Raw genomic sequence first — 24,519 nt, forward strand, 5'->3', positions numbered from 1 at the left:
GTGAATAATTTGCACAAGTTTCTCAGGATGAAGAGCAGCAAGAGCAGTTAACTTGGTGACAGCAGAATGTAAACAAACAAATCCTACATTTTCTAATCTGGTATCCTCACTGAGATTTTCTGAAGCAACTGAGACTTTTATCCAAGTCTTGGTAGAAGAGGGTGGTTTTAACTCCAGAGATTAAATAATTAATTATTAAAATTGTCACTGCCTTGTAGGAGGGAGTAGGAGGCCAAAGCTGGTTTTTAATTTAAACAAGGTCAGTACACAGGAAGGCACTCCAAAATCAGGCAGAGTTATCAAAATCGTGAGGCAAGAGGACAAAAACCACAAGGAGAAGAAACCAGGTAAGAACACACAAGGACCAACGTAAGGAACAAATGCTGGAAGGCTTGACTCTACAGACAGACGATCCGGCACAGAACAAAGGGGAGGACAAGACTTAAATACACTAGGAAGCAGGAAGACAATTAGACACAGGTGCAACACATTAGGGGCGGGACAGGTAATCACAGAGGCGGGAAACAAAGGGGGACAGGAAGTAAAAGAGACAGGGGGGTTAGTGATTTCAAAGTAAACCAGGAAACTAACTAAACTGGTATCAAGGAAAACAGACAAACAGGACCTGACTCAAGAGCTGGATGTGACAGGATCAAAGTTCAGTTTAGCTGAACCTTTGCCAGAAAGCCACGTATCTCCAGGTCAAATCTTCATGGAGAGAGGTGATTTTTTTTATACTTATACTATATATTTTTAAAAAAAAAACACCACAGTCAAGTGCTTTAGAATAATTTATTAGGATTTTAAAATTGAAATTGTCAGAAAAAAAAAACAAGGAAAAAAAATAAAAGCATTGCTGTAAAGCTTGGCAGAGGACAGTCCAAATCTTCAACTTTAACCGAGCTCATGTAGAGCTACAAGCTCCATTCAAAGCATTGGCCCTTTTCCTTACATCAACACAACAAAAAGACATCATTAAAAACAATATACAAGGGGAACAAGATCTCAAAACAGAAAAATATAGTTTCTTTTTTTTTTCTGAAAATAAGTCTTAATGCCGCAGAATTATCCACACGTCGTCTGCTATTACCAATAATAGTACTATTTTCATTTGTAAGGTAAAAAATAACTTATTGCTTTATTGTAAGTTAAAAAGTTACAGTGTTGGTGTCCAGCAGTAGTTTTATGTCGTGTCCCAGGCGGTCTGACAGAGGAACTATTGGCTGGATCAGGAAGTTTTCTGCTGTGCTGAACATCAAACAGGCTGCAGCAAGAAGGCTGAACAAACAGCCTACTTGTTTTTGCAAATGTTGAATTTGTTCCAGCTTTTTGACTTTTCCTGCCAGCCAGTGTTGTCTGTACTGAGGTCCTGTATCAGAGCCCACTGGGAGCGAGACCCTGTTCCATTTCTGGTTCCCTGCCCAAACCCCCTCTGTTCACCACTACACGGAGCAGCAACTGTATATTAACAATAATATGTCAGTTCCAGAGGAGCACAAATTTATTAAAACTAAATATGAAATGGGAGGGAGGCAGGGGAGAGGAGCAGATGAGCCGAAATGGAACAGGGCGATCTTTTTTATTTTTTCAGTACCAAAAAAAGGCAATCGAAATGCTCCTTCGTTGCCAAAAGTAGTTCCATATTACACCTTGATGTATGCGCACAACACTCACTCACACACACTCAGACGCAATCACATGCACCTTCAATAGTGATAAGAGGACAGAAAATGACCGTGATGTATTCTACAATTGCTTCTCTGAGAATGTCCTTCATTTGTTTTCACGGTGGAGAACACCGCACAAAAGAATTTTTTTTAAAAATCAAAGAAAATAAACCAAAAAAAAAAAAACATTAAGAAGTGAATCGCACAAAAAATATATATAATATTTTCAAAAAAGAGGAAGTCAAGTCAATCGACCCCGACCCCGTGAACCCCTGATTTCTCCTGTTTAAGGTTGTTATTCTTCCGTCGCCCATCCTCTTAATCTGAAGTAGTTTTCATGAAGATGCAAGAAATCTGGTTCATCATGGTGTTAAAACTATAAAGTCAAAGTTGCTTTTACGAGAAGCAAAGCAAGCAAAGTGATGACTTTGTAACAAAAACAGTTTTTCTGAACTGAACAAACGGGCCAGACAAAACTCCTGGAAGCTCTCGACAGTTATCGTCACTGAGGCGAAGCTGGAGCGGACTGGCCGACAGCGTACACATATACCATATGCATACTGATAAAAGTAGTGAGATGACCACACAAAGTAGTAGATGACATCCAGCTGTTAACCCTTTCCAAACCAACCAATGACATGCCAGCCGGTTCAGTAACCCCTCCACCCACCCACCCCCCTCACCCCAACGTCTATGTACAATATCTTACAGGAAGACATAAAAACATTGCTTTAAAACCAATTACAGAATAAAATACCTTACAGATTATCATTATTATGTCAATATTAATAACAATATTACAAAGGTTTTGTTTTTAAAGACTACCAAAATATACATTTTAGGTTTTTTTTTTCCGTGTTTCCGTGAAGCTTGAGTTTAAAAAAAAGGACTTTGTTGGATTTGTTCTTCCTTTGTTAAAAACGGTTTACAGACAAAGACCCATCTCGCACGGCTTTTTCTCTCTCTGGTCACATCAGTAACAGCTTTGAAGGATTTCATGATGGAACGACATATCACATTGAAATAAAATAATAATAATTAAAAAAAAGAAAAAAAAACTCAAAATAGTCCTCTGTGACTTTGTCAATGATGACAAGTGTTTCCTCCGAGGTTGGTTTTTTTTTTCTGCAGTTTTCTTTTCTCAGCTTCAAAAGAAAAGGATAACAGTGGGTGGAATCTAGTTATTAGACTACATGAGGACAAAAGAGGAGAGACGGGGACGTTATGTTGAAGTGAGATTAGTACAGCAAAACAAGAGTTCAGGATTTAAAAAGATATTCAGTCGGTGGGTGGAGCCACAGGGAGCCAGGACAGCCTGGTAGAGCCTGTGGCCAGCCAATCAGGTTGTGCCATCAGTGGGCAGCCAGCATTGTGATTGGCTCATCAGCAGAGGAGAGGCCCTCCCATCTTCAGTTGACCTGAGTCTTTTCAGTGGTAGCCATTAGTGAACGCAGTAGCAATCAGAGGACCCTGAGGACAAACAGATAAGAGTGAATACACTCTGTTTGCTTTGTGAAAACATAAGTGCATCCATGCATGTACTGAAGTGTGTGTGTGTGTGTGTGTGTGTGCACGCGTGTGTGTGAGACATACCCCAAGACCGTGGCCGAACCCTGTGCTAGGGGCGGGGCTAGCGGCGCTGATGTAGCTGCTGACTCCTGAGTCCTGATTGGCTGCAGCATACAGGTCAGCCATTGGTCCAGGGCTGCTGGTGCCCAGGAAACCAGCTGTGCGTGAAGGGGTGGAGCCTAAAAGACAGAGGAGACAAGTCAGGCTTCAACACTAGAGGGCTTTCTACACACACACAAGCACATGTCTAAAAATATTCTTTTATTTGTCCAAGCAGGCCATTGTACACACACTCTACCTAAGGCAAGCATCCAAAGATGCAGAAGGAGACACACAGTTTGTCTCAGCACATCTCAGACACACACACACATACACACGTACCTCTAACTACTGCTGCTGCTGCGGCTGCTGCCATTGGTCCATATGCAGTCAGGGGAATGGCTGAGGATTACACCAGACAAACCAAATTATTGCACAGACAACTCGCTCAGATCACAACGGATCATTTTTATATCAAATCATAAGTAACAATATACAGCTCAGCGTCGACATCTGCTCACACATCTGTCATCTGCTTTAAATCCAACTGAAGGAGGGAGTGCAATGCAAAAACCAACTGCACCGATGATAGAACGTCCAATAACATCTGATTTTAGGCTGTTTAAACAAGGAACAAAATAATGTTGCTGAGAACGAAGAGGATGACGTTTTCAACAAAAGATGCGAGTACAATTTCAGCCATTAGATGGCGGTATAAAGACAGAGCTGCAGGAGCTGCTTGTAGATCAGGGCCATATTCACAAAACATCCGAAGGTTAAATGTGAAACTCTGAAAAAAGTCACATTTCTGGGAGTTTCAGGTCTGAGAGTAACTCACAAGGTCTTGTGCAGATAATGTGGAAAATATTCTGATATCAAACAATCGATTAAGACCGGAGATGACAGCTGGCACGGTATGTCAGCTGTGAGAATTATTCCTCAAACCGAGCATGTGCTCTTCAGATCCACATTTGTTTTCACAGTTCATGGAGCGTAGATCAACTAATCACCAAATGAAATAAATCAATAAAGCTGATTTCATGGCCATCGACAGATTATCTGGAGAATATGCGCCAAATACAGAATTACCCCATCAGAGGATGAAGATTTGATCAGACAAAAAACAAGTTAATATTTAACTTAGTTAATTTCATTTAACTTCCTATTTCAATTTTTTTAACATACCAGTAAGTTATTTTTTAATTTAAACTTAATGTCATTTCTAGAGTAATTTAATCAAGTATTTAATTTAAACTTTACCCTTTAACCTTCACCATCTCTTAGCCTGGGAGTTCTCTCAGTCTGTCAGTGAAAGTCACTCTCAGCAGCTTTGTGAATAGATCTTTACTCTGAGCTTTTAGCAGCATTTAGGAGGAACCCTAATGGTAAGATAAGACGCTTTGTGAACACGACCCCTGGTTTCACAAGGACAGAAAGCTCATTGTAAGTTTAAAGGACCATTTTGTAGAGCTACAGCATCACAGATTGCGTTTTCATAACAGCTGAAAAACCATTCGACTGGAATGTTCACACAAAACTACAAATCTCTTTGCCCATTTTAACACCTGAGTTAAAATGTTCCTGTTAGAATAAACTAACTGACTATTCTCATCACAAGAATAGTCGTGTTACATGAAGCCTAAAGGAACATTTTGGGAAATACACTTAGATGTTCAGATTGAAACATCATGTCTTTATGGACTATGTAAAAAAACCTGAAAATAAATCTTAAACCTCTTATCAGATGTAAAACAGGAGCGGATGAAAACGCAGCCTTAGACCTGTGAAGCCCAACTGATCCTTGTTTAACGAAGCTTTTGCTCTACAGTACATCTATGAAGATTCTGAATCATCCAGGTTTACTGTATTTAGCAGCAGTGATGCCAAACGCACAGCTTCATTTGACTTTCTGCTCCTAAATATCTCGTGTTTTAGCTCTCGGGGGCCAATGGAGGAGTGAGGAGCCACTGACCTGCCAGCTCAGGGGGGTGGGATGATGTCAGGAGGGGGGTCCTCTCTAAATGGAATTCTAGAAACAGAGAAGGACGAGAGAGAGCGCTTTGTAAATACAGTCACCATCCACCGGCCAGACTACAAAGCCACACACACACACACATACGCAGACATGTGGCCACATGGACGCACAAGCAGAGAAAGTTAAACATCTACGGTGAGGAAGGGCAGGAAGGTAGCAGCAAAGGAAAAGGAGGGGCGATAAAGCCAAATGAAAGGAGGTTACATAAGTAGATAAAATAAACACAGAAGAATATAAGAGGAAAACAGGCAAATATCACAAATCAAAGGACAGAGATCAACATTTGAGATTTGAAACATAAGGAGATATTTTACAGATGGAGGAAAGTTTGAAAAGCGACAGGGAACAATTTATAAATCGAACTTTCACAATCTACAAGCAGCCAGAGCCTCTGCTCATGTTAAGATGGTATTAACTGTGCATGTGTGCATGATGTGTCCTTCCACATGGGTCTTGTAGTTTCATGACCCCAGTACTCACAGCTGAATCAACTCTAGCTTGTAGCCTTTATCCTGACTCCTTCTCTCCCTGTCAGCAGCAGAGCTACAGAGAGTGAATCGGATGTAAGGTGTACACGGACTTACCTGGAAACTGATAAGTGTAACCAGGCGCAATTCCAGAGTAACTGCGACTGGTGTAGGTAGTAGTCTGAAAACCTGGGTAGCCTGTTAGAAAGAGAGAAGAATCACTGGTTTTGTTAAACTTGGCTGGATAAACACACACTAAGACAAAGTTTATGAAATTTTAATTAAAAGGTTTTAAAAAGAATGATCTGCTGGTAAATTGGTGCTCTGACTAACTGTCTAACTGGTATCTCTTTAGCTTACACTGACAACTTCAGTATTAACATTGTCATCATAGTGTCATCCTGTGTAGTGATTACACAGGAGTGAGACAATACAGTTGGTACCTCAGGTGTTCAACCATAAATCCAGTCAGAAAGATCAGTTACTGTAAAACCAAACCAAAACCGACTACAGCTGTTTTTGAGGGACAAGAGTACAGTACAATCCTAGATGTCCAGTAGAGGGAGCCAAACAGCTACAAATGACATGAGTGTAACTCTCAGTTTCTTTTCCTAATTTCTCTTCTCAAGTGATATTTTTACTCCTGTATCCCAGTCAGTCTGTGACCTCTAAATTTTAGATACATCATGGTTTTATTCACTGTAGATGTGCACATGAGAATCAACGAGTTACCGTCCAAAAGACTGTATCATTACTGAGCCTCTTTCAAACGGCCATCAAACTCTTCTCATGAAATAAAATGCGGTTACATGTTAAAAAAAAAAAAAAGGTAAACAGCTTAAAAATAGGTCTGTACTTTGGATAACAATTTAATTTTTTTTCCAGCAATAAATCAAACTCACAATAATATATAATATAAGGTTAAATTGTAATTTACAAAAAGAGATGTTTGATAAACCTGAAAATCTCAAGTGTTTATGTCGTGACAAGCTTCTGTTGTAAACCAAAACACCTACCCAGCATGCCGATGCCCAGCATGAAGGCGTCCATCCCGTAAGGCATCACTCTGGAGCGGCCTCTGGCTGAGCCTGTCGGCGTCATCACCTCCTTGGGCTGAGCTTTCTTACATTCCACCTAAAACATAGGAAATAAATGTTCATTTAATGTAAAGTGATACTGAGATAAAGGCAAAACTACACCACATGATTCATAAACTCCACATTTCTCTACACTCTTTGGCAGAAAACTGAATCCAGCTCAAGAAAATCCTTAAAGCTTTGAGTAAATGATGCTTAAAAAATGTTTTTGATCATTTAAATTATAATATATGACATAAACCCAGCATATACTGGAGATTTAATGTTTAAATCACTTTTAGTTCTTATAGTGAAACCTCTAAATCGATGAAATATGTGTACCATTTTGTTGTTGATCTCGTGGAAGTGGATCTCGCACACTTTCTCCACCACGTCTTCATTCTCAAAGGTAACAAAGCCAAAGCCTGGAAGACACACACACAAACTCTTACTCCAACACTTCACTTCTTTGATTGTTCATGTGAAATCCTGCACTTTGTTACGAAGACAAATGAAGAGGTTTGTAAAAGCACTGAATTTTCCTTTAGACGACTTCTCTACTAAGCAGAAAGAAGCGATGTGTTTAGTACAATTTACTCCAGTCCCCCTCAGATCCAGTGTCCCATAAACTTCTGGATATGAGTTGAAAATCGGACTGTTAGGAGAAGTTTGATCAAATCTTAGATATGGATACGTAATTGACAAATGACCATAATCCACCTCTTCCTCTGCCTTCGTTAGCAGCCCTTTCAAACACAAGCAGCTGACGGCATCAGTATGAGCCTGGCACGGCTCGCCCGCCTGTCAATCAGGTGTTGGCATCATGCAGGAGCGGGGATGGATGGGGTGTGGTTGGTTCACCAAAAGCTGAGCCCAGATTCACTGTCTCCTACCAAAGATCACACTCAGTTTCTCTAACTCCACCCTACTCTTTTCCTTCTCCCTCCTTTCCTCACTTGTCTCATTAAGTTACATCCTCGCCTGTAAGCGTCCTGACCCTGTGTCGTGACCCTCAGCGGGCGCTGACTCACTGAGAGAGGACAGAGATAAACGCAAACGGGGGAAAGACAAAAGAATGTGATTTGAGAAATATTCAGGTTTTTTTTTTGTGTGGAGGCTCACCTACTGACTCTATCACGCTGTTTCCCTTTTTCATTTCTGAGGACATGTTTGTGGGTGTCTCACTTAGTATGCCAACACCTATTAACATAATGTATGACTATAGCTCTCCGTCCGTACATACCTCTGTGTCTGTTGGTTGTTTTGTCGAACATGAGCATGGCATCATCGACCTGTGAGAACAAAGCAAAGAATAGATGAGCTACGACACATTAACACACACACACACACACACACACATCATTACACAGCATGGGGTGCCATTGTCCCTCTTTAGCAGTGAAGTAAGAGGGGAAAGCAGATGGAGAGGGTGGAGAGGAGAAAGGGAGGGGTGACAGGTGACAAAGGAGAAAAGAAAAAGAAAGAATGAGAGGCAGAGAGAGGAAGAGAGCGATGGGGAAATGAGTGGGAGCTGTATAAAAATAAAATGAAACACAATCTATCAACGAGAAAGAGAAGTGAATGTTCCCCGTTCACGAGGTGCTGGAGGAAATTCTTTAGCAGTCTTTGCTCTGTCTCTGTCCTTCTCTTTCTTTTTTCCCCCTTTCATTCGTTCACCCTTGCTGTCTTTCTTTCCCTCTCCGCAAAGTTTACTATTCCCATGGAGACCCTGTAAAGAATTTCAATTAGAAGAACTTGCCACCCCCCCCCCCCCAACTCATTTCAATGAATAGAATGGAGTGAAAAGGGGGAAAAGAGAGGGAGAGAAAGCATGTGACAGAAAAACAGAAAAAGGGGAAACAGTGATGAATAATGGGGTGATAAAAAAAAAGATAGAAGGTAAAGTTTTGATAGAGGATAGAAAATCCATGAGTGAACATTTTGGATCAGAGAGTAGAGAACAAAGTGAACTGAGGTCTTTGTCAACACGCTCTCCTTTTATTCTCCTTCTCCCTCCACTTTCCTTTTTGCACTCACTCCACTGCCCTATTCATATTCCTCCTCCTCCTCCTCCCCCTTTCCACCCTCTTTCCTCCCTCCCTCCCTCCCTCACTTGTCCTTCACTGGCAGGAAAGTTAGCAGCTTCTGCTCGAGCTCTGACGGCATGAGGAGAGAGACAGGGAAACCAAGGCCTGGGATCACTGTAGAAACAACTTTTTGTGTTTTATGTTAAAACCCACACAAAAAAACTATTACTACAACATTCACAAAAATCTGCAACACAGCCTTCCCACATCACATGGAGATACATGTGGACTATGACTACATTGCTATTTTCATGAGGCAGCAAGCACTGAAACTCAAACCAGTGTAACTTGAGTGGCAGAGGCCTCTGGATGACCAGGCCATTCGATTTCTAACCTTTACCTCAGATGAAAAACACACACACGTCTTCCAGTCTGATTGAGATTACGTCTGTGCTTGTGTGTGCACCTATGCAAGTGAAAAGGCTGCTTTTTTTCCTTGCTAAATGATAAATATTTAGACGATCGTGGCTGCTTCTACAACCTTCCTGACCCTTTTAATCCTTTTCCTTGTCAATGTATAGCTTGGACACACACACACACACACACACACACACACACCCCTCCTCTTTCCGTCCTTCATTCAGTTTTTATCCCCCCCACCCCCACCCCATGCCTTCCACTCTTCCGGTCGTCCAAACTCAATGACACAGCAGAGAGCCAGGGAACAGGACAGTAAGTAGACAGCTGCAAGCCAACATGTTATCATAAGAGTAGAGTTACATGCACAGCTAGCCCTCCTGTTAGCATTAGCTGCATCTATTCTGGAAGGATGGTTAGCACAGCCAGTCCGAGGATCTTTTTAAGCTGTGCTGCTCCGAAGCCAAATTTTTTGACACTAGAGAGAGGATAATATGCTGTACGTTCAAGCTAATATGGTTAGCCTAATTGTCTTCCATGAGAATACAATGGTGATTTGCAAACGATTCTGTCACGTGTGTGAGCTTATGCTGTGGTCGCACACCAGCCCCTTGCCCTTGCCAAAACCAATAAGAAGACGATCTCCAATGTCCACTGCCCAGGGTGCTGTAAGACAATCTGATTGGATAGCTGTGGGGGTCTGAGATTGGCTTAGCAGCGGCTCAGTCGCTAACTACTCAGCATGCATGCGGAGAGTGGAGAAAAGTTAAGGTCATATTCTCATGAAGTTCTGACTTTCTCAGATGCACAGAAACGAGGGTTAACTGCGCGGCTTTCAGAGCGCAGCATTAAAAATATCCCGTTTTTAGCGAAGCATACAGCTATTGTCTGAAGAACAAGTGTTGTGCTGGCAACTCCATTACACTTTTTTTCCAAGATTATGAAAGGTGGCATTCACATTTTTTCCCCTGCTGTCTCCTCACATCTCCCTCTTTCATTCTCGCTCTCTCTCTCTCTCTCTCCGGCCATCTCTCTCTCTCTCTAAACAGGCCAGCAGACAAAGTGTTCAGTCAAGCCTCCTAATCGCCAGCTCACATGGGTGAGTGGAGTCCCAACTTTTCCCGTCTGCCCTGTCCACATGCTGCACTTTTCATCTTATCCACTTCATCCTTCGCTTACTGCTAAAACATATTGTCTCATTTTAAAAGAATTTAAAAGGGGGGATTTTAATGGTAGGTTTTTTTTTTTATAAGGTACTCTCAGGTATGTAGTACAGAGAGACAGGATAAAAGGCACAAAACCAGCGGATTTCCTTTGGGATTAAACATAATTGACTGTGTGACTGAAATGCTTGAAATGCTAATTGTCAAATTACCAAACTGCATGCCTGATTTCCAGTTTAAAACACATTTCTCAGATCCACACAGGCGCTACATTCAGCGTTGACAGAAAGAAGGGAGGTGTTCTCAACTCTACACCAGGTTGAGGGGGAATCACAAGACCTTCACCTCAGGATTCAGGACTTATTTCTCATACAAACATGGCAGCTGTGGCCTCACTGGCCCGGGGACATTTAGCAACAGGAGCTCAGATTTGTTCAGTTAAGGAAACCACACATAAACACATGCCTTTGACTCCTCGGATTGGTCCAGAACACCTGACGCGTCAACTGAGCCGCCATTTCTGTCCAGTCTGATGAAGTTTGCGTAGGTGTGCTTTCAGAACTATACTTCAAAAAAATAAACTTCAGCACGTATCAAAGGCTTGCAGAAAATGCATAGTGCATTCTGTGTTTTCCTTTGCGAGGCGGTGCCACAGTATGAAAATAAACAGGGCACTGAGTCCTACTCCATCTTAACTCGCACCTTGTAACCAGGCTCAGATAATAAACAAGAAATACCTCCTGCTCAGCAGGAATGCACTGTGGGATTGGAGCTATCCATGATACAGCTTTGGTCTCACGTGTCTAAACAGTCCAAATATCCCCTCATCCTGCGGAGGGAATGTTGTCTTAGATATGAGTGTCTGTAATCACCAGGGAGAACTGATTCGGCACAGAGCTGCAGCCATTTTAGCAAAACGTGCTCAGGAAACATGACACATGTCACAACATCCACCTTACAATGAGTTAAAGCGCGTGATGGTCACACACGTAATTTAGGTCGACCAGGATCCACGACCCTGAATTAGAAGACATCATTTGAATTTGAACTAGCACCTGAAATATGGTAATACCCCAAACATGAGTCAGAGGCCAACTGAGAGAAAAACAGAGCCAGACACGAGGCAGAAGGAGCTTCGTGCTGTTAATTTCTTCCAACCCATTAGGCCTACATCCTGAAGCAATGCTCATTTTCAGACAGTCCTGCTCACCAACAGCAGCAGCAGAACCACACAACTCAATGTTTGTGACAAGTGGATCACTGGCTGTGACTCTTACTGTCTGTCTGTATCTGGACAAATGTATGCAAGCTCGCCTCCCGTCGCAGCCGCAACGATGCCACTGTCACACTTTCATGCGCGCACACACACACATACACACGCCCCTCTTTCCATTCATGCAAATACATTCTTCTCACACATTTTTTTAAAGGAAACAAAAAAAAAAAAAAAAAACATTGGATTACGCCAGGACAATGGGCAAAAGCAGGTCACCACGGCAACAAGCTGAGAGGGACTGGAGCAGGGAGCGTGTATGTGTGGGATGGGAGGGCAGTTGGATCTGAGGTACTGGTTTTGGGTAAGGTGGGGGCTTGGGGGGGGGTGCTGTTACAGGAGCAGCTGTTGCATTTGATTAGTTAATACTGGAGAGCCTGAACTCCACTCCACAAACATTCTCCCACCCCCACCTCAAAGTGTAGTTAGCTAAAAAGTAACCCAACATTTCATGCATGATGGATACTTTCATACATTTATGGCCCCATCAGATTGATGTTTTTCCTTTTCATAAGCACTTTTCTTCTTCACTATCTCAACATTCCTCTTTTTCTCTGCCCTTCAACCCTTTCCTAGTTCTCCTCCCTCTCTCTCCATGGGGGGCTGCTTCTTCCCTTTCAGTCCCCCGCCATCTCCCTCTTCTCTTCCCCTCCTCTCGCTGCTTTCCCTCTTCCTCCCTCTCCCCGGCCACTCATCTGTCTCCACAGCATGTGTTTGCCTTTCACCAAATTTCATTCAAAGGAGCCGAGCAGGACAAATGTAAGAAGCTAAAAACACTGTGATGTGATTGGAAAAGCGCAAAACAGCTAACAAAAGATAAACTAACAAACTTCTTTCGGTCCTGTCTTTCAGTTTCTTCGTCTGACCTGTTTCTCACCACTTTTTTGCTGTAATTAGCTAAAAGGAACGGAAAACTGTTTTAATGATCGAAATAGCTAATACTGATGGAAAACTAGCTTGCATAGTTACCTAAAAGTAAAGGACAGCCAGTTCATATAGTTAGCTAAAGGATAAATGATTGAAATAGCAAATGTGGAAAATTGAACTATTTATTACTATTTAGCGAAAAGTAATAGGTAAACTAGTTTGCAAAAGTGATGGATAAACACTTGAACTAGTTGGCTAATGGATAAAATGATTTAAATAGCTAACATTAAAGGATAAACTGTAAATTGAAATTGAAATTATTAGCTAAAAGTAAGAGATTCATGATAGAAACGTTCAGCGTCTGCTGTTCCAACTCACCAAACACTAGCAATTCAATAATTATTCTATCCACTTTTAATCCAGGTTAAAACCAATTCAAACGACAACATCTGTAACACAACAGGTGGCGTCTGTGAAGGGGACACCAGGTTCAGACCAAAAAAAAACAAAAGGTCAGGAACCACTGCAAAAGAGAATCTGAGAGGCAGGAGTTTGTAGCAGAGTGTTATGGCTATAAATAGATACCAGATTTGTGTATAGTTTACCTTTCCAAACTGGTCGAAGTATTGCTTCACATCTTCAATGGTGGTATTGACTGACAGCCCTCCGACAAAGATCTTCTTTGTCCTGGTGACCAGCTAGAAACAGAGAAGAAGAGGAAGAAGAAGAAGCCATCGTTTACCACTAATCACATTAGGGCAGTGGGGGGGGACAGATGCCTACGATAAAGAGACTTTGTGTTTGTTGGTGTTTATCTAATCTGAAAGCTCTTCTGAGCATTCAGGCTAATTCAGTTCAGTCACTCAGTCTGTTACACGAAGAGCTTGAAGGTGTGCGTGTGTGGGCACAGGTGAGTGTCAGTTTTCATTCATGTGCATGTGTGCATGTGTGCGTGCGCGTTCAATATTGGCTGCTGATGGTCAGGGTGCAATGGGGGGTGGGGGTGGGAGGTCAGGGTATGGGGCCACAGTGTCAGGGTGGACAAGTGGATTGCCGCTCCTCTTTGGTCACGTGCCTGAGTCTAATCCCAGCCAACCAGGGCTGAGTGATTAGGGGTGACACATGACATCATCACAACCCCTCCTTGCCGTTAACCCCTTCGGGGGGTGCACTCACCTTAGGCTGAGCCCGGCGGGGAAACGCCACTTTTGGGTCGATCTGTGGGGGAGAGATCAGATAAGACAGTGTTAAAAATTCCTAAAAGTACTGAAACACCTTTTATTGTAATGATAAACATATTTAAAGAGGTTAATATGTGTATTTGACTGCAGTTTTGATGAGTGAGGAACTGTGATGATTGCTGTAGGTCGGCACTGCTGTATTACAGAGTTATATGGTTTGAGTAGAAATGTGTAACAATCCTGATTTTAACACTCGTGTTTTACTGACATTTGCTTTACTTCCTTATTGTCTGACTCACAGAAGTCAGTCGTGTATGAGTGAAAATAACAAAAGCAAAATTAACAAATTCTTTTCAAAGGTAACCTCTCAATATTTTTTTTTATCTGTCCGTCTGATTTTTTGTAGAAAAATATTGAAGTGGTAACCTTCCCTTTAACACGAGCTGGACTTGTACTTTTTCCGAAGGTGACAAAATACAGGAATGACCATAAAGCATTTTTATTACAACAAATACATAAATTATATGGGCTATGCATTCAAATATATATATATCTATTTCTTTGGTTTGCCAAAAAGTCGACTATAGACAAAGAAAGGTACAATATCTTATCTACATGTTACGACTGTTTGGGATCAATTAGACACCAATAGGCTCCATAGCAGTTTAACTCCCTCTGTTTTAAAACTCCAACAACAGAAATCCAATTAGGCTTATTTAGGATTTGCAAGCTGTAGTGTTATATAAAAAGAATTGTCAACACCAATCACAGTCGTGGAGCAAGTCCCCACACACTAGAAATGCAGACTGAAACATGCCATTAGGTCAAAATATCAGAAATTCTTAAATGTCTTGAAGTATCAAGCTGATAAAATGATGAAAAATATATATATATTTTTGAGATGTTAAAAAGGAGGCTAAAAATATTAAGGCTAAAAAGGGTTAAACAGAAAGAGTTTTTCACCCTGCTTAAGTTTCTTTAACAAAGACACCAAATCTCTACCTGCTCCGGATATGTTTGTAGCTGATTCTGTGCTTGTGCAAAGTGAATTTCCCTCTGGGCATCAATGAATTATCACACTGTTAACAAACCAGAATTAGTTATTACACTGAGTCTCTAAGTCTGGACCATCTGAGGGCCTACAAGTCCAGAAATAGAACGTATGCAAATCTGCGAGTATGTATAGTAGATCCTTGTTTATGCAAGCCCCAAAAAATCCAAACACACCAGCCAAACAAACAGGCGTAGGGAACAAAATACACAGTGAGAAGTGAATACGTACATTCTCTGAATTGTGTGTTGAGACACAACTAAATCTATTCTAGCCACAAACTAGACAGTTCAGGGCAGTCTGGAATCCAAAATGAGCATTTAATATTCTGAATATATTTCAGATGGATATATATTTTTTTAAATCTCACAAATCCAGACAACCCCCATTTTGGATTAGCCAGATTTGACTGTATCCATATTTCTCCTCAGTGGAATGTCTCAGCACTGGTCAAGGTTACAGATAAAATTAGAAGCAAATGAGTTTTGAATGAGCTGGCCTTTAATAATGCTAAATATGCAAAGCCTGGCCTGGCATTTTAAATTTGTGTGGAATCTCGTGTTATTCTCACTCAAGCCAACAAGAGAGATGATTTTAGGTCACAGGACCTTGTAGTGTATTATGGTCTTAGAGTTCCATCTTTGTTCTAATAATTGGATCTGTGAAGAAAAACCCCTTGTGTCTCACACAGCCGCCGTCAGAGGTATTGAATTGATATTGGCAACTAAAAGGAGGAAAAGTACTTATAATGTGAACAACACACACAATGCAAGGGAGCGCATTGATTCAATAGTCAACCAATCCTTTCATCTCTTTCCTGTGATAATTCCCTGCTTCTGACGACAAATCTACTACACATATCCTACGAGGACCTTCAAGTGCCACAGATTTACCACCGCTTCAAGAGAACAACGCTGGGTAACTAAGATGCAGCTGCAGCGTCCTTGGAACGGATTGCAGAAGGACTTTGCACCTTGAAGTGGGACACAAAGACGAGAAGAGTCATGTCACCTCCAGCTGGTCTGAGCACAAAGAGAAAGGTGACAAGGACACGGAAGAGCCACCGGCGACGATCAGCAACAGCAGTGCAACAACGGAGTGCACTCACAGTGCAACACAGCATTTTTTCCTGGATCTGAGCTTATTAGGCCAAATGTGACATTATAGATGTGTGGCTTTGTGCTGTACGGTTACCAGCACAGCAGCCTATGCAACACTATGTTTTCACCCTTCAACATAAATCAAAAGGATAATAGAGCGAAAGACACAAATGCTGTAAATGGCATGTGCAGATGCAACCGTTTCTCTATACTACAGGTCTTTGCAGTACAAGTAGCGGTCCACCCATGAGTCCACCTGTACTGTTGAAAATAATCATTTTTAGGCTGCACACTCATTTTATGGCATAAATATAACAAGAAAGCAATGTTAGAGAAAGGAGAAGCTGCAGTGACCTCTGAGGAATAACACAATGACAGAGTCACACACTGCTTACACCACGTCATCATTAAATATTGTAAAGTGTTACTTTTTCTAGTATGTATATATATCTAATATGTATCTCGTGATACCACAACACATCATCCGAGCATAACAAAGCAGTGCTTGGGAAATGCGGGCAACGTGGCTGGTGTTTCATCCAACCTGGGGTAACAGCTTCTCGTGTTCAGGTCAACCCACCTACCTTTAACTGTTTTAACAAGACTATAGTACAGGAGCTGCCCTGAGGCGATTGTGTGGCACAGACCATGAGCTGACAGCGACAGCGGCGAGAAACCAACTCTCACATTTGACACAAGGCTGCAAGTCACGTACCAATTACCACAGTAAATACGGTAATGTATTCACAAGGAAAAAATGTGTTTCTACAAACACAAAAAGCCAACGGCCTTTTTACTCATTTCACAACATGGGGTGATTTTGAAAATCAATCTCCAGTCAATGCGCATTTGTAAGAACCATTTCCTCTTCGATTCTGTTTGGTAACGCCGCCATTTTTAAATTAGGAGTGGGTGATCAGTACACGTGTATTATAACAAAATTCATGTATATATTGAGATATACTTTCTTGAGAGTCATTTGAAAAACTGTTTATGGATAAAATAACTGGTTGCTAATTATTTAGGTAGATACACCAACACATTGATGCAACAAACTTGTTAATACAACATCATAAAATCAGAGATATTAAAGACACAGACAGATACCATAGTACAAATGGTATTTTAAAAAAATCTCTCAAGGTTGATAAATTAAACTCATCTTGTGGTACATAGCATAATACTGCCCACCCATACTACACATGTTGACAAAGCACCAATATTTCATAGCTTTTAATTATCAGCAGCGCTTATAAAAACAGCCTAAAATACAGAAAGTTACCAACTAGACTAGGTTAGGCTTAATGCAATATCTGTAGTAGTGCTACTACAGCTACAGTCATGCCATGCGGTTAAAAAAAATCATTCCATTTCAGCAAAGTAACAGAATATATCTAACTATCTAACGTAATTACTACATCTGGCTGTACTCAGAAGAAGGCAATAATAAATGAAAACTAAAGCATCTATCAGATTGGCAGATTAGCCTCGAGGAGAAGACAGATAGGCCACAAAGCAAAAAGTAAAATGACTTAGCCAGGTCACTGTTTGCAACACTCAGAAATAGCTCTCCAGAGGCTTGACATTTGAGAAGTGGCTCTGCAATGTAACAGTCCCCAATCAGACTGGTGAAAATGTAACTACTCTTGAATAATGGTGAAGCCTTTCTAGGAAGACAAAAGTTGCTCTTCCTGACAAAGAAGCGTTATGACTGAGTGTTCGTGAAATGCTCTGACTAACATCCTGCTTCATGACATCCAACCTCCGCTCCATCTAAGCAGCATAGTGACGGCAGAGCCTACAATATGATTTTAGTGGTTTAGCGTCTCAGACTAGACTAATCTACGACCAATAGTCACCTCACGTGGCCCAGCGCGTCCACCAGTGTTACAAACTGGAAAACAAAACAAAAAAAAACAAAAACAAAAAAATAGAACATCAAATCAATAGATAGAAAGAGAGAGATAGCTGGATCGCAGAGAGAGGAGGTGAAAAAGAAAAAGCACGGGGAGAAAGAGAAGGCATTCATTTGGAAAACAGAGTCAGCCCATGAGAAAGTGGGCCTGTCCAGTGTAGCGGTGCAGCGGGGCCGTCCCAGCAGGCAGCCCCTCTGATTCCATTAATTAACAGGACAAAGAGTACAAAACAGATGGGCCCGTAGAGGAACTGGGGCTCCTGTGCTACCCCCACAGGCACACATACATACTCACAAGCTCACAAGCACCCACATAATGTAGCACAAACATAAACACCAACACACGTATAAAAAGTGACACATATATGTAATTATATAGGCAAGAATACAGAAATATACACACACATTCACCTCTTCCAAACCACTGACAACAAATGTATTGTCGTAATGTGTCAAATCACAAACAGACATTCGAGCTCTGACACATTGGCCAACCTGCCAAGACATTCTTGAAACAAAATGGCAACCCACGTTGATAAAAAGGCACCACAGGCTGCCCCATTATGGCAATATAATCAATATAAGCTAAACAAAAAGCTATAAACAGAAGAGGAGACAAAAGGAGTTGGCATGTCAATGCATGGACACGCAGTGAGAGAGAGAGACTTGGTTTGGGCTCAGGCCAGCAGGGTCAATCTGCACAGCTGAACAATGGCACAGTAATTAGTTAACGAAGCTCACTAATGAGGACCCCAAACCCAACCCCACCCCTACCCCTGTAACCCTGCTAGAGCGCCTCGCCAGGGCGGGTGTGTGTGGTGGTGGTACTGGTGTGGGGTGTGGGGTGAGTGAGTACACATGCAGCATGGTGAGAGTGCTCTGGATCCACCTTCAGAGCAGGTCCAGGCTTTATCCCCGGATCTGAGGCCGCACATGGACCTCGGAAGCCCAATCCAGTTTGTTTCCTTCAATCCGATTAGTTGCTTTTCAGATCCATACTAATTACAGCACTGGAGCTGGACCTCCCACTCTCCTTTCTCTCTCTTCTCCTCCACCTTCTCCATCCCCCTCTCTAGTTTTGTCCACGTCAGCATTAACAACTAATCTCCAGTCAGGAGCGAGGAGCCACTGCTAGCATCTACACTCTCCACTAAACCAGGTGTTAGACCAATAGAGACTGTGACAGTGGAGACGCTGATAGACTCTGGTGCCAATGGTCCACAGAAGCTGAAGCTGACATATGTTGTTACAGTGCATGGCTGTAGATGAAAGCAGCTATATTAGCACCATACTGTTGACTACTACTGTACCTTCACAGACGGTCGTGCCAAAAGCAGCAATTACCACCTACTGTGACACATTTCCAAAGGAGCATTCCTGTTTACTTGGTGTAAAAAAATAATAAAATACATTTTAAAAAAAAAGAAAACCCTGTATGTTTCTGATTTTTGCCATTCACCTCTCTCTATATATATGTTTTCCTTGTGAGTAATGTTAGTTCAGCACTATGCTTATTATTATCTGGGGACACTGCCCTTTAAAAAACAACAATTACTTACACATCATCACTGAATAAATAAATCATGAGCACTGTCTACTAACCTATGAAAATGGCTTAAGAAATAAGTGTATTAATCATAAGAAAAGTGCACAATAATCCATCACTTATTAAACACAGCACAAATAATAACAAGCCGAAATCTAAAATCACCCTGCCCTAATCCCAGTGAATGAGAAGAGGAAACATTTCAGAGAGTATCTGGTCTCGTCTTTTCTTCTTTCCCGTAACTGGTTCCAGTGAAGTATTTCTCCGAGAAAACAAATACCAGTTGTGTCCTTCTTCTCTGTCCAGAGAAATACAACAGCACACCACTGCCCTTAGGCCATACTCTGCCCTGACAGGAAATCTAACCTCCAACCAAAACAACAACCTCAACAGAGCTCACTCTAAAAACAAAAGACAGTCTCTCATTTGTTGTATTTATATTTTTGGGGCACACAGGTATTCACAGTAATTGTAATGCTAAATGAGCCTTTAGCCTGTGGCTTTGGTTTTCTACGGGTGGATAAAACAATACTGGATATAACAGGACTGTAAATGTTTAATAACACTTGTAACCAGTGAAATGGACCTTGCACCAGCAAATGTAGTTTACTTCTTACCCTGTGTCCTCACACAACACCCTGTTGCTCTGCTACATCCTTTTTCATACACCTTCCTCGTCTCTCCTCTTCCTGCTTCAAGCCCTGTAACGTCTTTTCTCACAAACCAACGGCTTAGCATAGAAAGAAAAAAAAAAAAACATCAGAGCATCGAATATTCTTCCTCATTCCAGGGAGGAATGTCTTTCTCAAATCTCATGCTGATCAAACAATAGTGTGGAGGGAGGGAGAGTCCAGGTGTGAGGCAGACACAGAGTGCCTTGAAAATATGGAAATAAATAAACATAGAAAATAATTAAAAAGACACAGGTGCTGTGAAATGGTACAGCGAGACTGACCCTGGTCCCAAAAAGCTGTGCAAGTTATTAAAAATATTCATTCCAGCTCCACTGAATCTGACCCACAGTTGACTCCCAGCTGCAGTGGGTTTTTAACCAAAAACTTAACTGTTGTAAGGCTTTATTCATAATTGTTTTAAAACAAAAGTGGAAACCCGTGTTAGTTAATGCAGTGGATGCAGCTAGGAATGCGCCGTCTTGCCGCTGCGCAACATTCGGTCATTTTGCATCAGTTATATTTTATAAAGTATCGTAGAATTAGGCTTTAAGCAATAAAAAAACACAGCCTAAAGTCATTATTGTCTTTAATGATATATCTCTTGCAAATCTCCGATTTACAAAAACGTGGAGGGGAAAAAAAACTGGCTCTTGTTGCCAAAATGAAACGACAAAATGGCAACCATACCCTTGTTTAAAACGCCTGGTTGGATAAATGGTGCCACGGTGTGCTCCCCCCCACGCGTACACACACAGCTACCACAACAACCTGAGCAACCAAAGCTGCGTTCGAGTCGTTAACATTATTATTGTTTAGCCTTATGCTGTATTTTGGTTTATAATAGGGCAACGCCTAACCCCACCAGTGGCCTGCCAAGCTGAGCCTCCAAAAGCCTCTGCCTCCAAACCAGTGTTCACATCACACACACATACACACACATGGTCTGGCTCTCAGAGACTCCAGCAGTACCTAGTTTTAAGAGGTAATATGACTCACTAAGTAACACTTTACAGTTGCATAGAATTACTTCCAAGATAACTGACCAATTACTAGCAGCAGCACTCGTTTTGTAATGAATGTTACAGCAACTGTATAAAGTTCAATTCAATTGAAATGCTATAATATCACAGCTTTAAACTTTCTAAATATTAATCATCACACTCATTAACACACAGATATTATCTCAGTCTTCCACACACAAACAAGTATAAAAGTCTGTCATGACAGTACATTATCTGTGTGTGTGTGTGTGTGTGTGTGTTGCGCGCATCAGAGCTCTGCTACCCATCCAAGCTCAGTGTCTTAAGTTAATGCAAAATAGCAGAGAAGTTGTTATGGAGACATAAATCCCATCAGGCTGTGCAGTTGCAGCACTGTCTCCTGTGGCTGGCGTCACCCCCGGCAACAGGCTTGCTCCAACAACTAACCAACTCTACCTTTCTCCACCCCTGGGCTCTGCTGCCTTTCTGTGCCACCGATTTTCACTCTCAAATAATCCTATTGTGTGTGTGTGTGTGTGTGTGTGTGTGTACATGTGGTAAGGAAAGGCCACAAGCTGACAAGGACACACCCAGTCCCCCACTCCTACGACCAATCTACATGACCAAGACAACAACATTCACACTTTCATAGATATTTAAATTTGAGTCAGCAGCTCCAACTCTCACCAAACAACAAACCGCAGGGATTCACACGCCTTCGTGTCAGTATAGGTACACCATGTAGCTAACCACAAGCATACTGTGTGCTCTGAACTCTGTTTGGTAACTGATTTGTTCCATTTTAAATGTTTGTGTGTCAGTAGTGTAGGAGGGGAAATCACAGAGAAAATCCCGATCACAGTAGTAGTTCAGAAAGCATTTTCTACAAACCACCGCCTCTACATCAATATTTAAATTCAACTAAAACTCATTTGGACCCCACAGGCTTCCCCTGACATCAGTGTGGGAACCACTGCCACAACTGCTTCCTTCCTTGAAACTTTTTTTTCCCTCTTAGAGAGTTGCCACTACCAAAATGGGTGCTGTTATTTTCTATTGAAAAAAAAGAAGAAGAAGAAAAAACTTGTGAGCTCTCTGTATAAACCCTGTGAGGGTTTTGCAGGGGCTCCTACCCCATTCAGGTCCCCCAGGTAACCATGGCAATGAAGACCAAGAAAGAACGCTTTCATGTTGGCGCCCTGAACCAGGATTTGGAGGGGGAAATGAGCAGAGAAGAAGGAGGAGGAGGAGGAGGGGGCTGCTCAAAAACGCACTCCTCAACTTTACAAGCCATACGGTGGGGAGGCAAAATGCACCGAGGGGAAAAAAACATGCGAGGCCTACACAGAATAGGAAAAGTTACCCATGACAATTAAGTGGCACCATCCAGCTCCTCACAGGCAGAACTCACCGTTTTAGAATCCAACTCGTGTCTGTTTTGCGCCAAAACCTTTTCCACACCGGCTTGTTCTGCGTATGTTACAAACCCGAAGCCCCTGTACAGGACAAACATAGACAAATAAATAAATTAAGTGAGCAATTCAAGTCTAACATCAGAATGCAAACTCGCGGAAGCTTTAACAGTCTCGTGGAAAAGTATGGCAGAGCATGAGGCATCCAGTGATAGGACGGCGGAGCGCACACGCCTCCTTCTTACCTCGACCGCTTGGTAACGGGATCCCGCATCACCATACACTCCTTCACCTCGCCAAATTTACAGAAGTACTCCTTCAAGCCCTCTGCAAAGACAGCAAGGGGAATATGGGTGAATGAGCGCAGGAATGAGAGACGTGTCCTACAGGCCCATGGTGAGGTGGTGTGCTGGCAGAGGCTGGAGAGAGACAATGGGGTCGGGCGGACCACGTTGTGTTTGTGTCCCTCCGGCCCTCAGAGGTTGTACACGGGCTATCTGAGCGCTCAGCATAATAGCCCATTAGGCCCTGCGGACCGCAAACAAAGCTACACTTGGTGACGATTGCTGTTTTGCAGCAGCAGCAGCAGCGGCGGCGGTAGCAGCAACAGCAGCAGCACTGGGATAATAACACGGGCCATCGCAACAAGAATAAACTGTATTCATGCATCAGTCTGCGCTCGTGGGTCTTAAAATAAATGAATGGACGCAGCGGAGTGCAACAATAAGGAAAACAACACACGAGCGTGGGCACCGATGTGAGCTGAAGTTCTGCTGAAACGCCAAATAATCGATCACCTCTCTACTACAAATGCCCTTCTCTGTTATTAACGGTGTAATGAGTGCACAGGGGGGGTGTGGGGGGGTAAGGCAGGCAAGTCGTTGTACGTGCACGCATTTCCAGTGTTAATCTCCCTGCGTCTCGGCAAGTCTAAATCCTAAGAGCTGATCCTTACTGAATAGGAGGCTTTGATTTAACTATTTACAGTGTTTATGCTTAACTTCCCGGGAGCCTCGCAGGTAATATGGGAGCTATAATTGAGCCAAATGTATATACGGGGGGGGGGGGGGCGGCAAGGAGTAAACAGGAGCCTTTCATTGAGACTTATTAAAGTAGCGTGCGGGACAGCTCACCTTGTGTTGTCTGCCAACTCAGACCCCCGATGAACATTTTGCTGAATGAGAGAAACAGAAGCTGTAAGTCACACAGAATAACACGCGTCTTTCAAGCACAACACAGGCACATTGAATGGGGGGGAGAAACTGGAGGAATTATCTGTAATATAGCATCAATAAAGTAAGAAGAAAGCATCGGCCATGTTGCGAAGTCACCAATCGGCCAGTCGGGCCGTTATAATCCCCTAGAGGAGGAGGAGGAAAAAAGGAGAGGATTTTCCAGATGATGGAGGAGAAGTTGCAATGTGGCCTTCTGGAGGAAAACCGAGATAAACAAACAAACAAGAAGGGGGAAAAAAACAGGCGGAAAGAAGCGGTGCGTCTGCGTCTCCTCCGCTGAGTGGATCCATCCCACACATACACACACACACACACACACATACATACATACACACACACACAGCGTGCTTGTCTTTTGTCTCGGCGCGGCTCCGCTCCCGCACTGAACTCAACTAAAGTCCAAGGTGAACTCAAACCGGGCCGAGAGGCGAGCAAAAGGCAGGCGGGCGGGCTGAGGCTGTTACCAGGGGTCGTGGGGGGAGTTGTCCGTGCCGGAGGACAGGCTGCTCTGGCTCCCTTCCGTGTCCATTCTGCTCTCCGCTGGTATATTCCCGCACTGTGAGGCGAGGAGAGGCAGTGAAGCTCCACTGCTGCTGCTGCTCCAGACTCAGGGGCGGGCAGCCGAGGGAGGGAGGGAGGGAGAGAGGGGAGGGGAGGGGGGGCAGCAGAGATGGGGGTGGGGTGGTTAAAAAGAGGAGGGGTGAGCGAGGAAACACACACACACACATGCATACGCGCTCGGTGAGAGGCGGAGCCTCTACCTCGTTTTCCCGTAGCCTACCCCAGCCTCGGACCTCCCTCCCTCCCTCCTGCACGTTGCTTGCC

The 24,519-nt window shown here is 42.7% G+C and overlaps 1 protein-coding gene across 1 annotated transcript; it reads right to left on the minus strand.

The window, feature by feature from the left end:
- Positions 1-787: 787 nt before the first annotated feature.
- LOC121179763 (RNA-binding protein Musashi homolog 1-like) lies at positions 788-24,285 on the minus strand. Its single transcript, XM_041034784.1, has 14 exons — positions 24,159-24,285; positions 23,593-23,633; positions 22,705-22,786; positions 22,459-22,543; positions 13,777-13,818; positions 13,206-13,298; positions 8,097-8,145; positions 7,196-7,278; positions 6,794-6,911; positions 5,895-5,975; positions 5,248-5,304; positions 3,618-3,677; positions 3,261-3,415; positions 788-3,137 (listed from the first exon to the last, which is right to left on the minus strand). The coding sequence occupies exons 1-14, from the start codon at positions 24,221-24,223 to the stop codon at positions 3,096-3,098; spliced, it is 1,053 nt and encodes a 350-aa protein (XP_040890718.1). The 5' UTR covers positions 24,224-24,285; the 3' UTR covers positions 788-3,095.
- Positions 24,286-24,519: the final 234 nt, after the last annotated feature.

Source organism: Toxotes jaculatrix, chromosome 3 (genome assembly GCF_017976425.1).
Source record: "Toxotes jaculatrix isolate fToxJac2 chromosome 3, fToxJac2.pri, whole genome shotgun sequence".
NCBI classification, from domain to species: Eukaryota; Metazoa; Chordata; class Actinopteri; family Toxotidae; genus Toxotes; species Toxotes jaculatrix.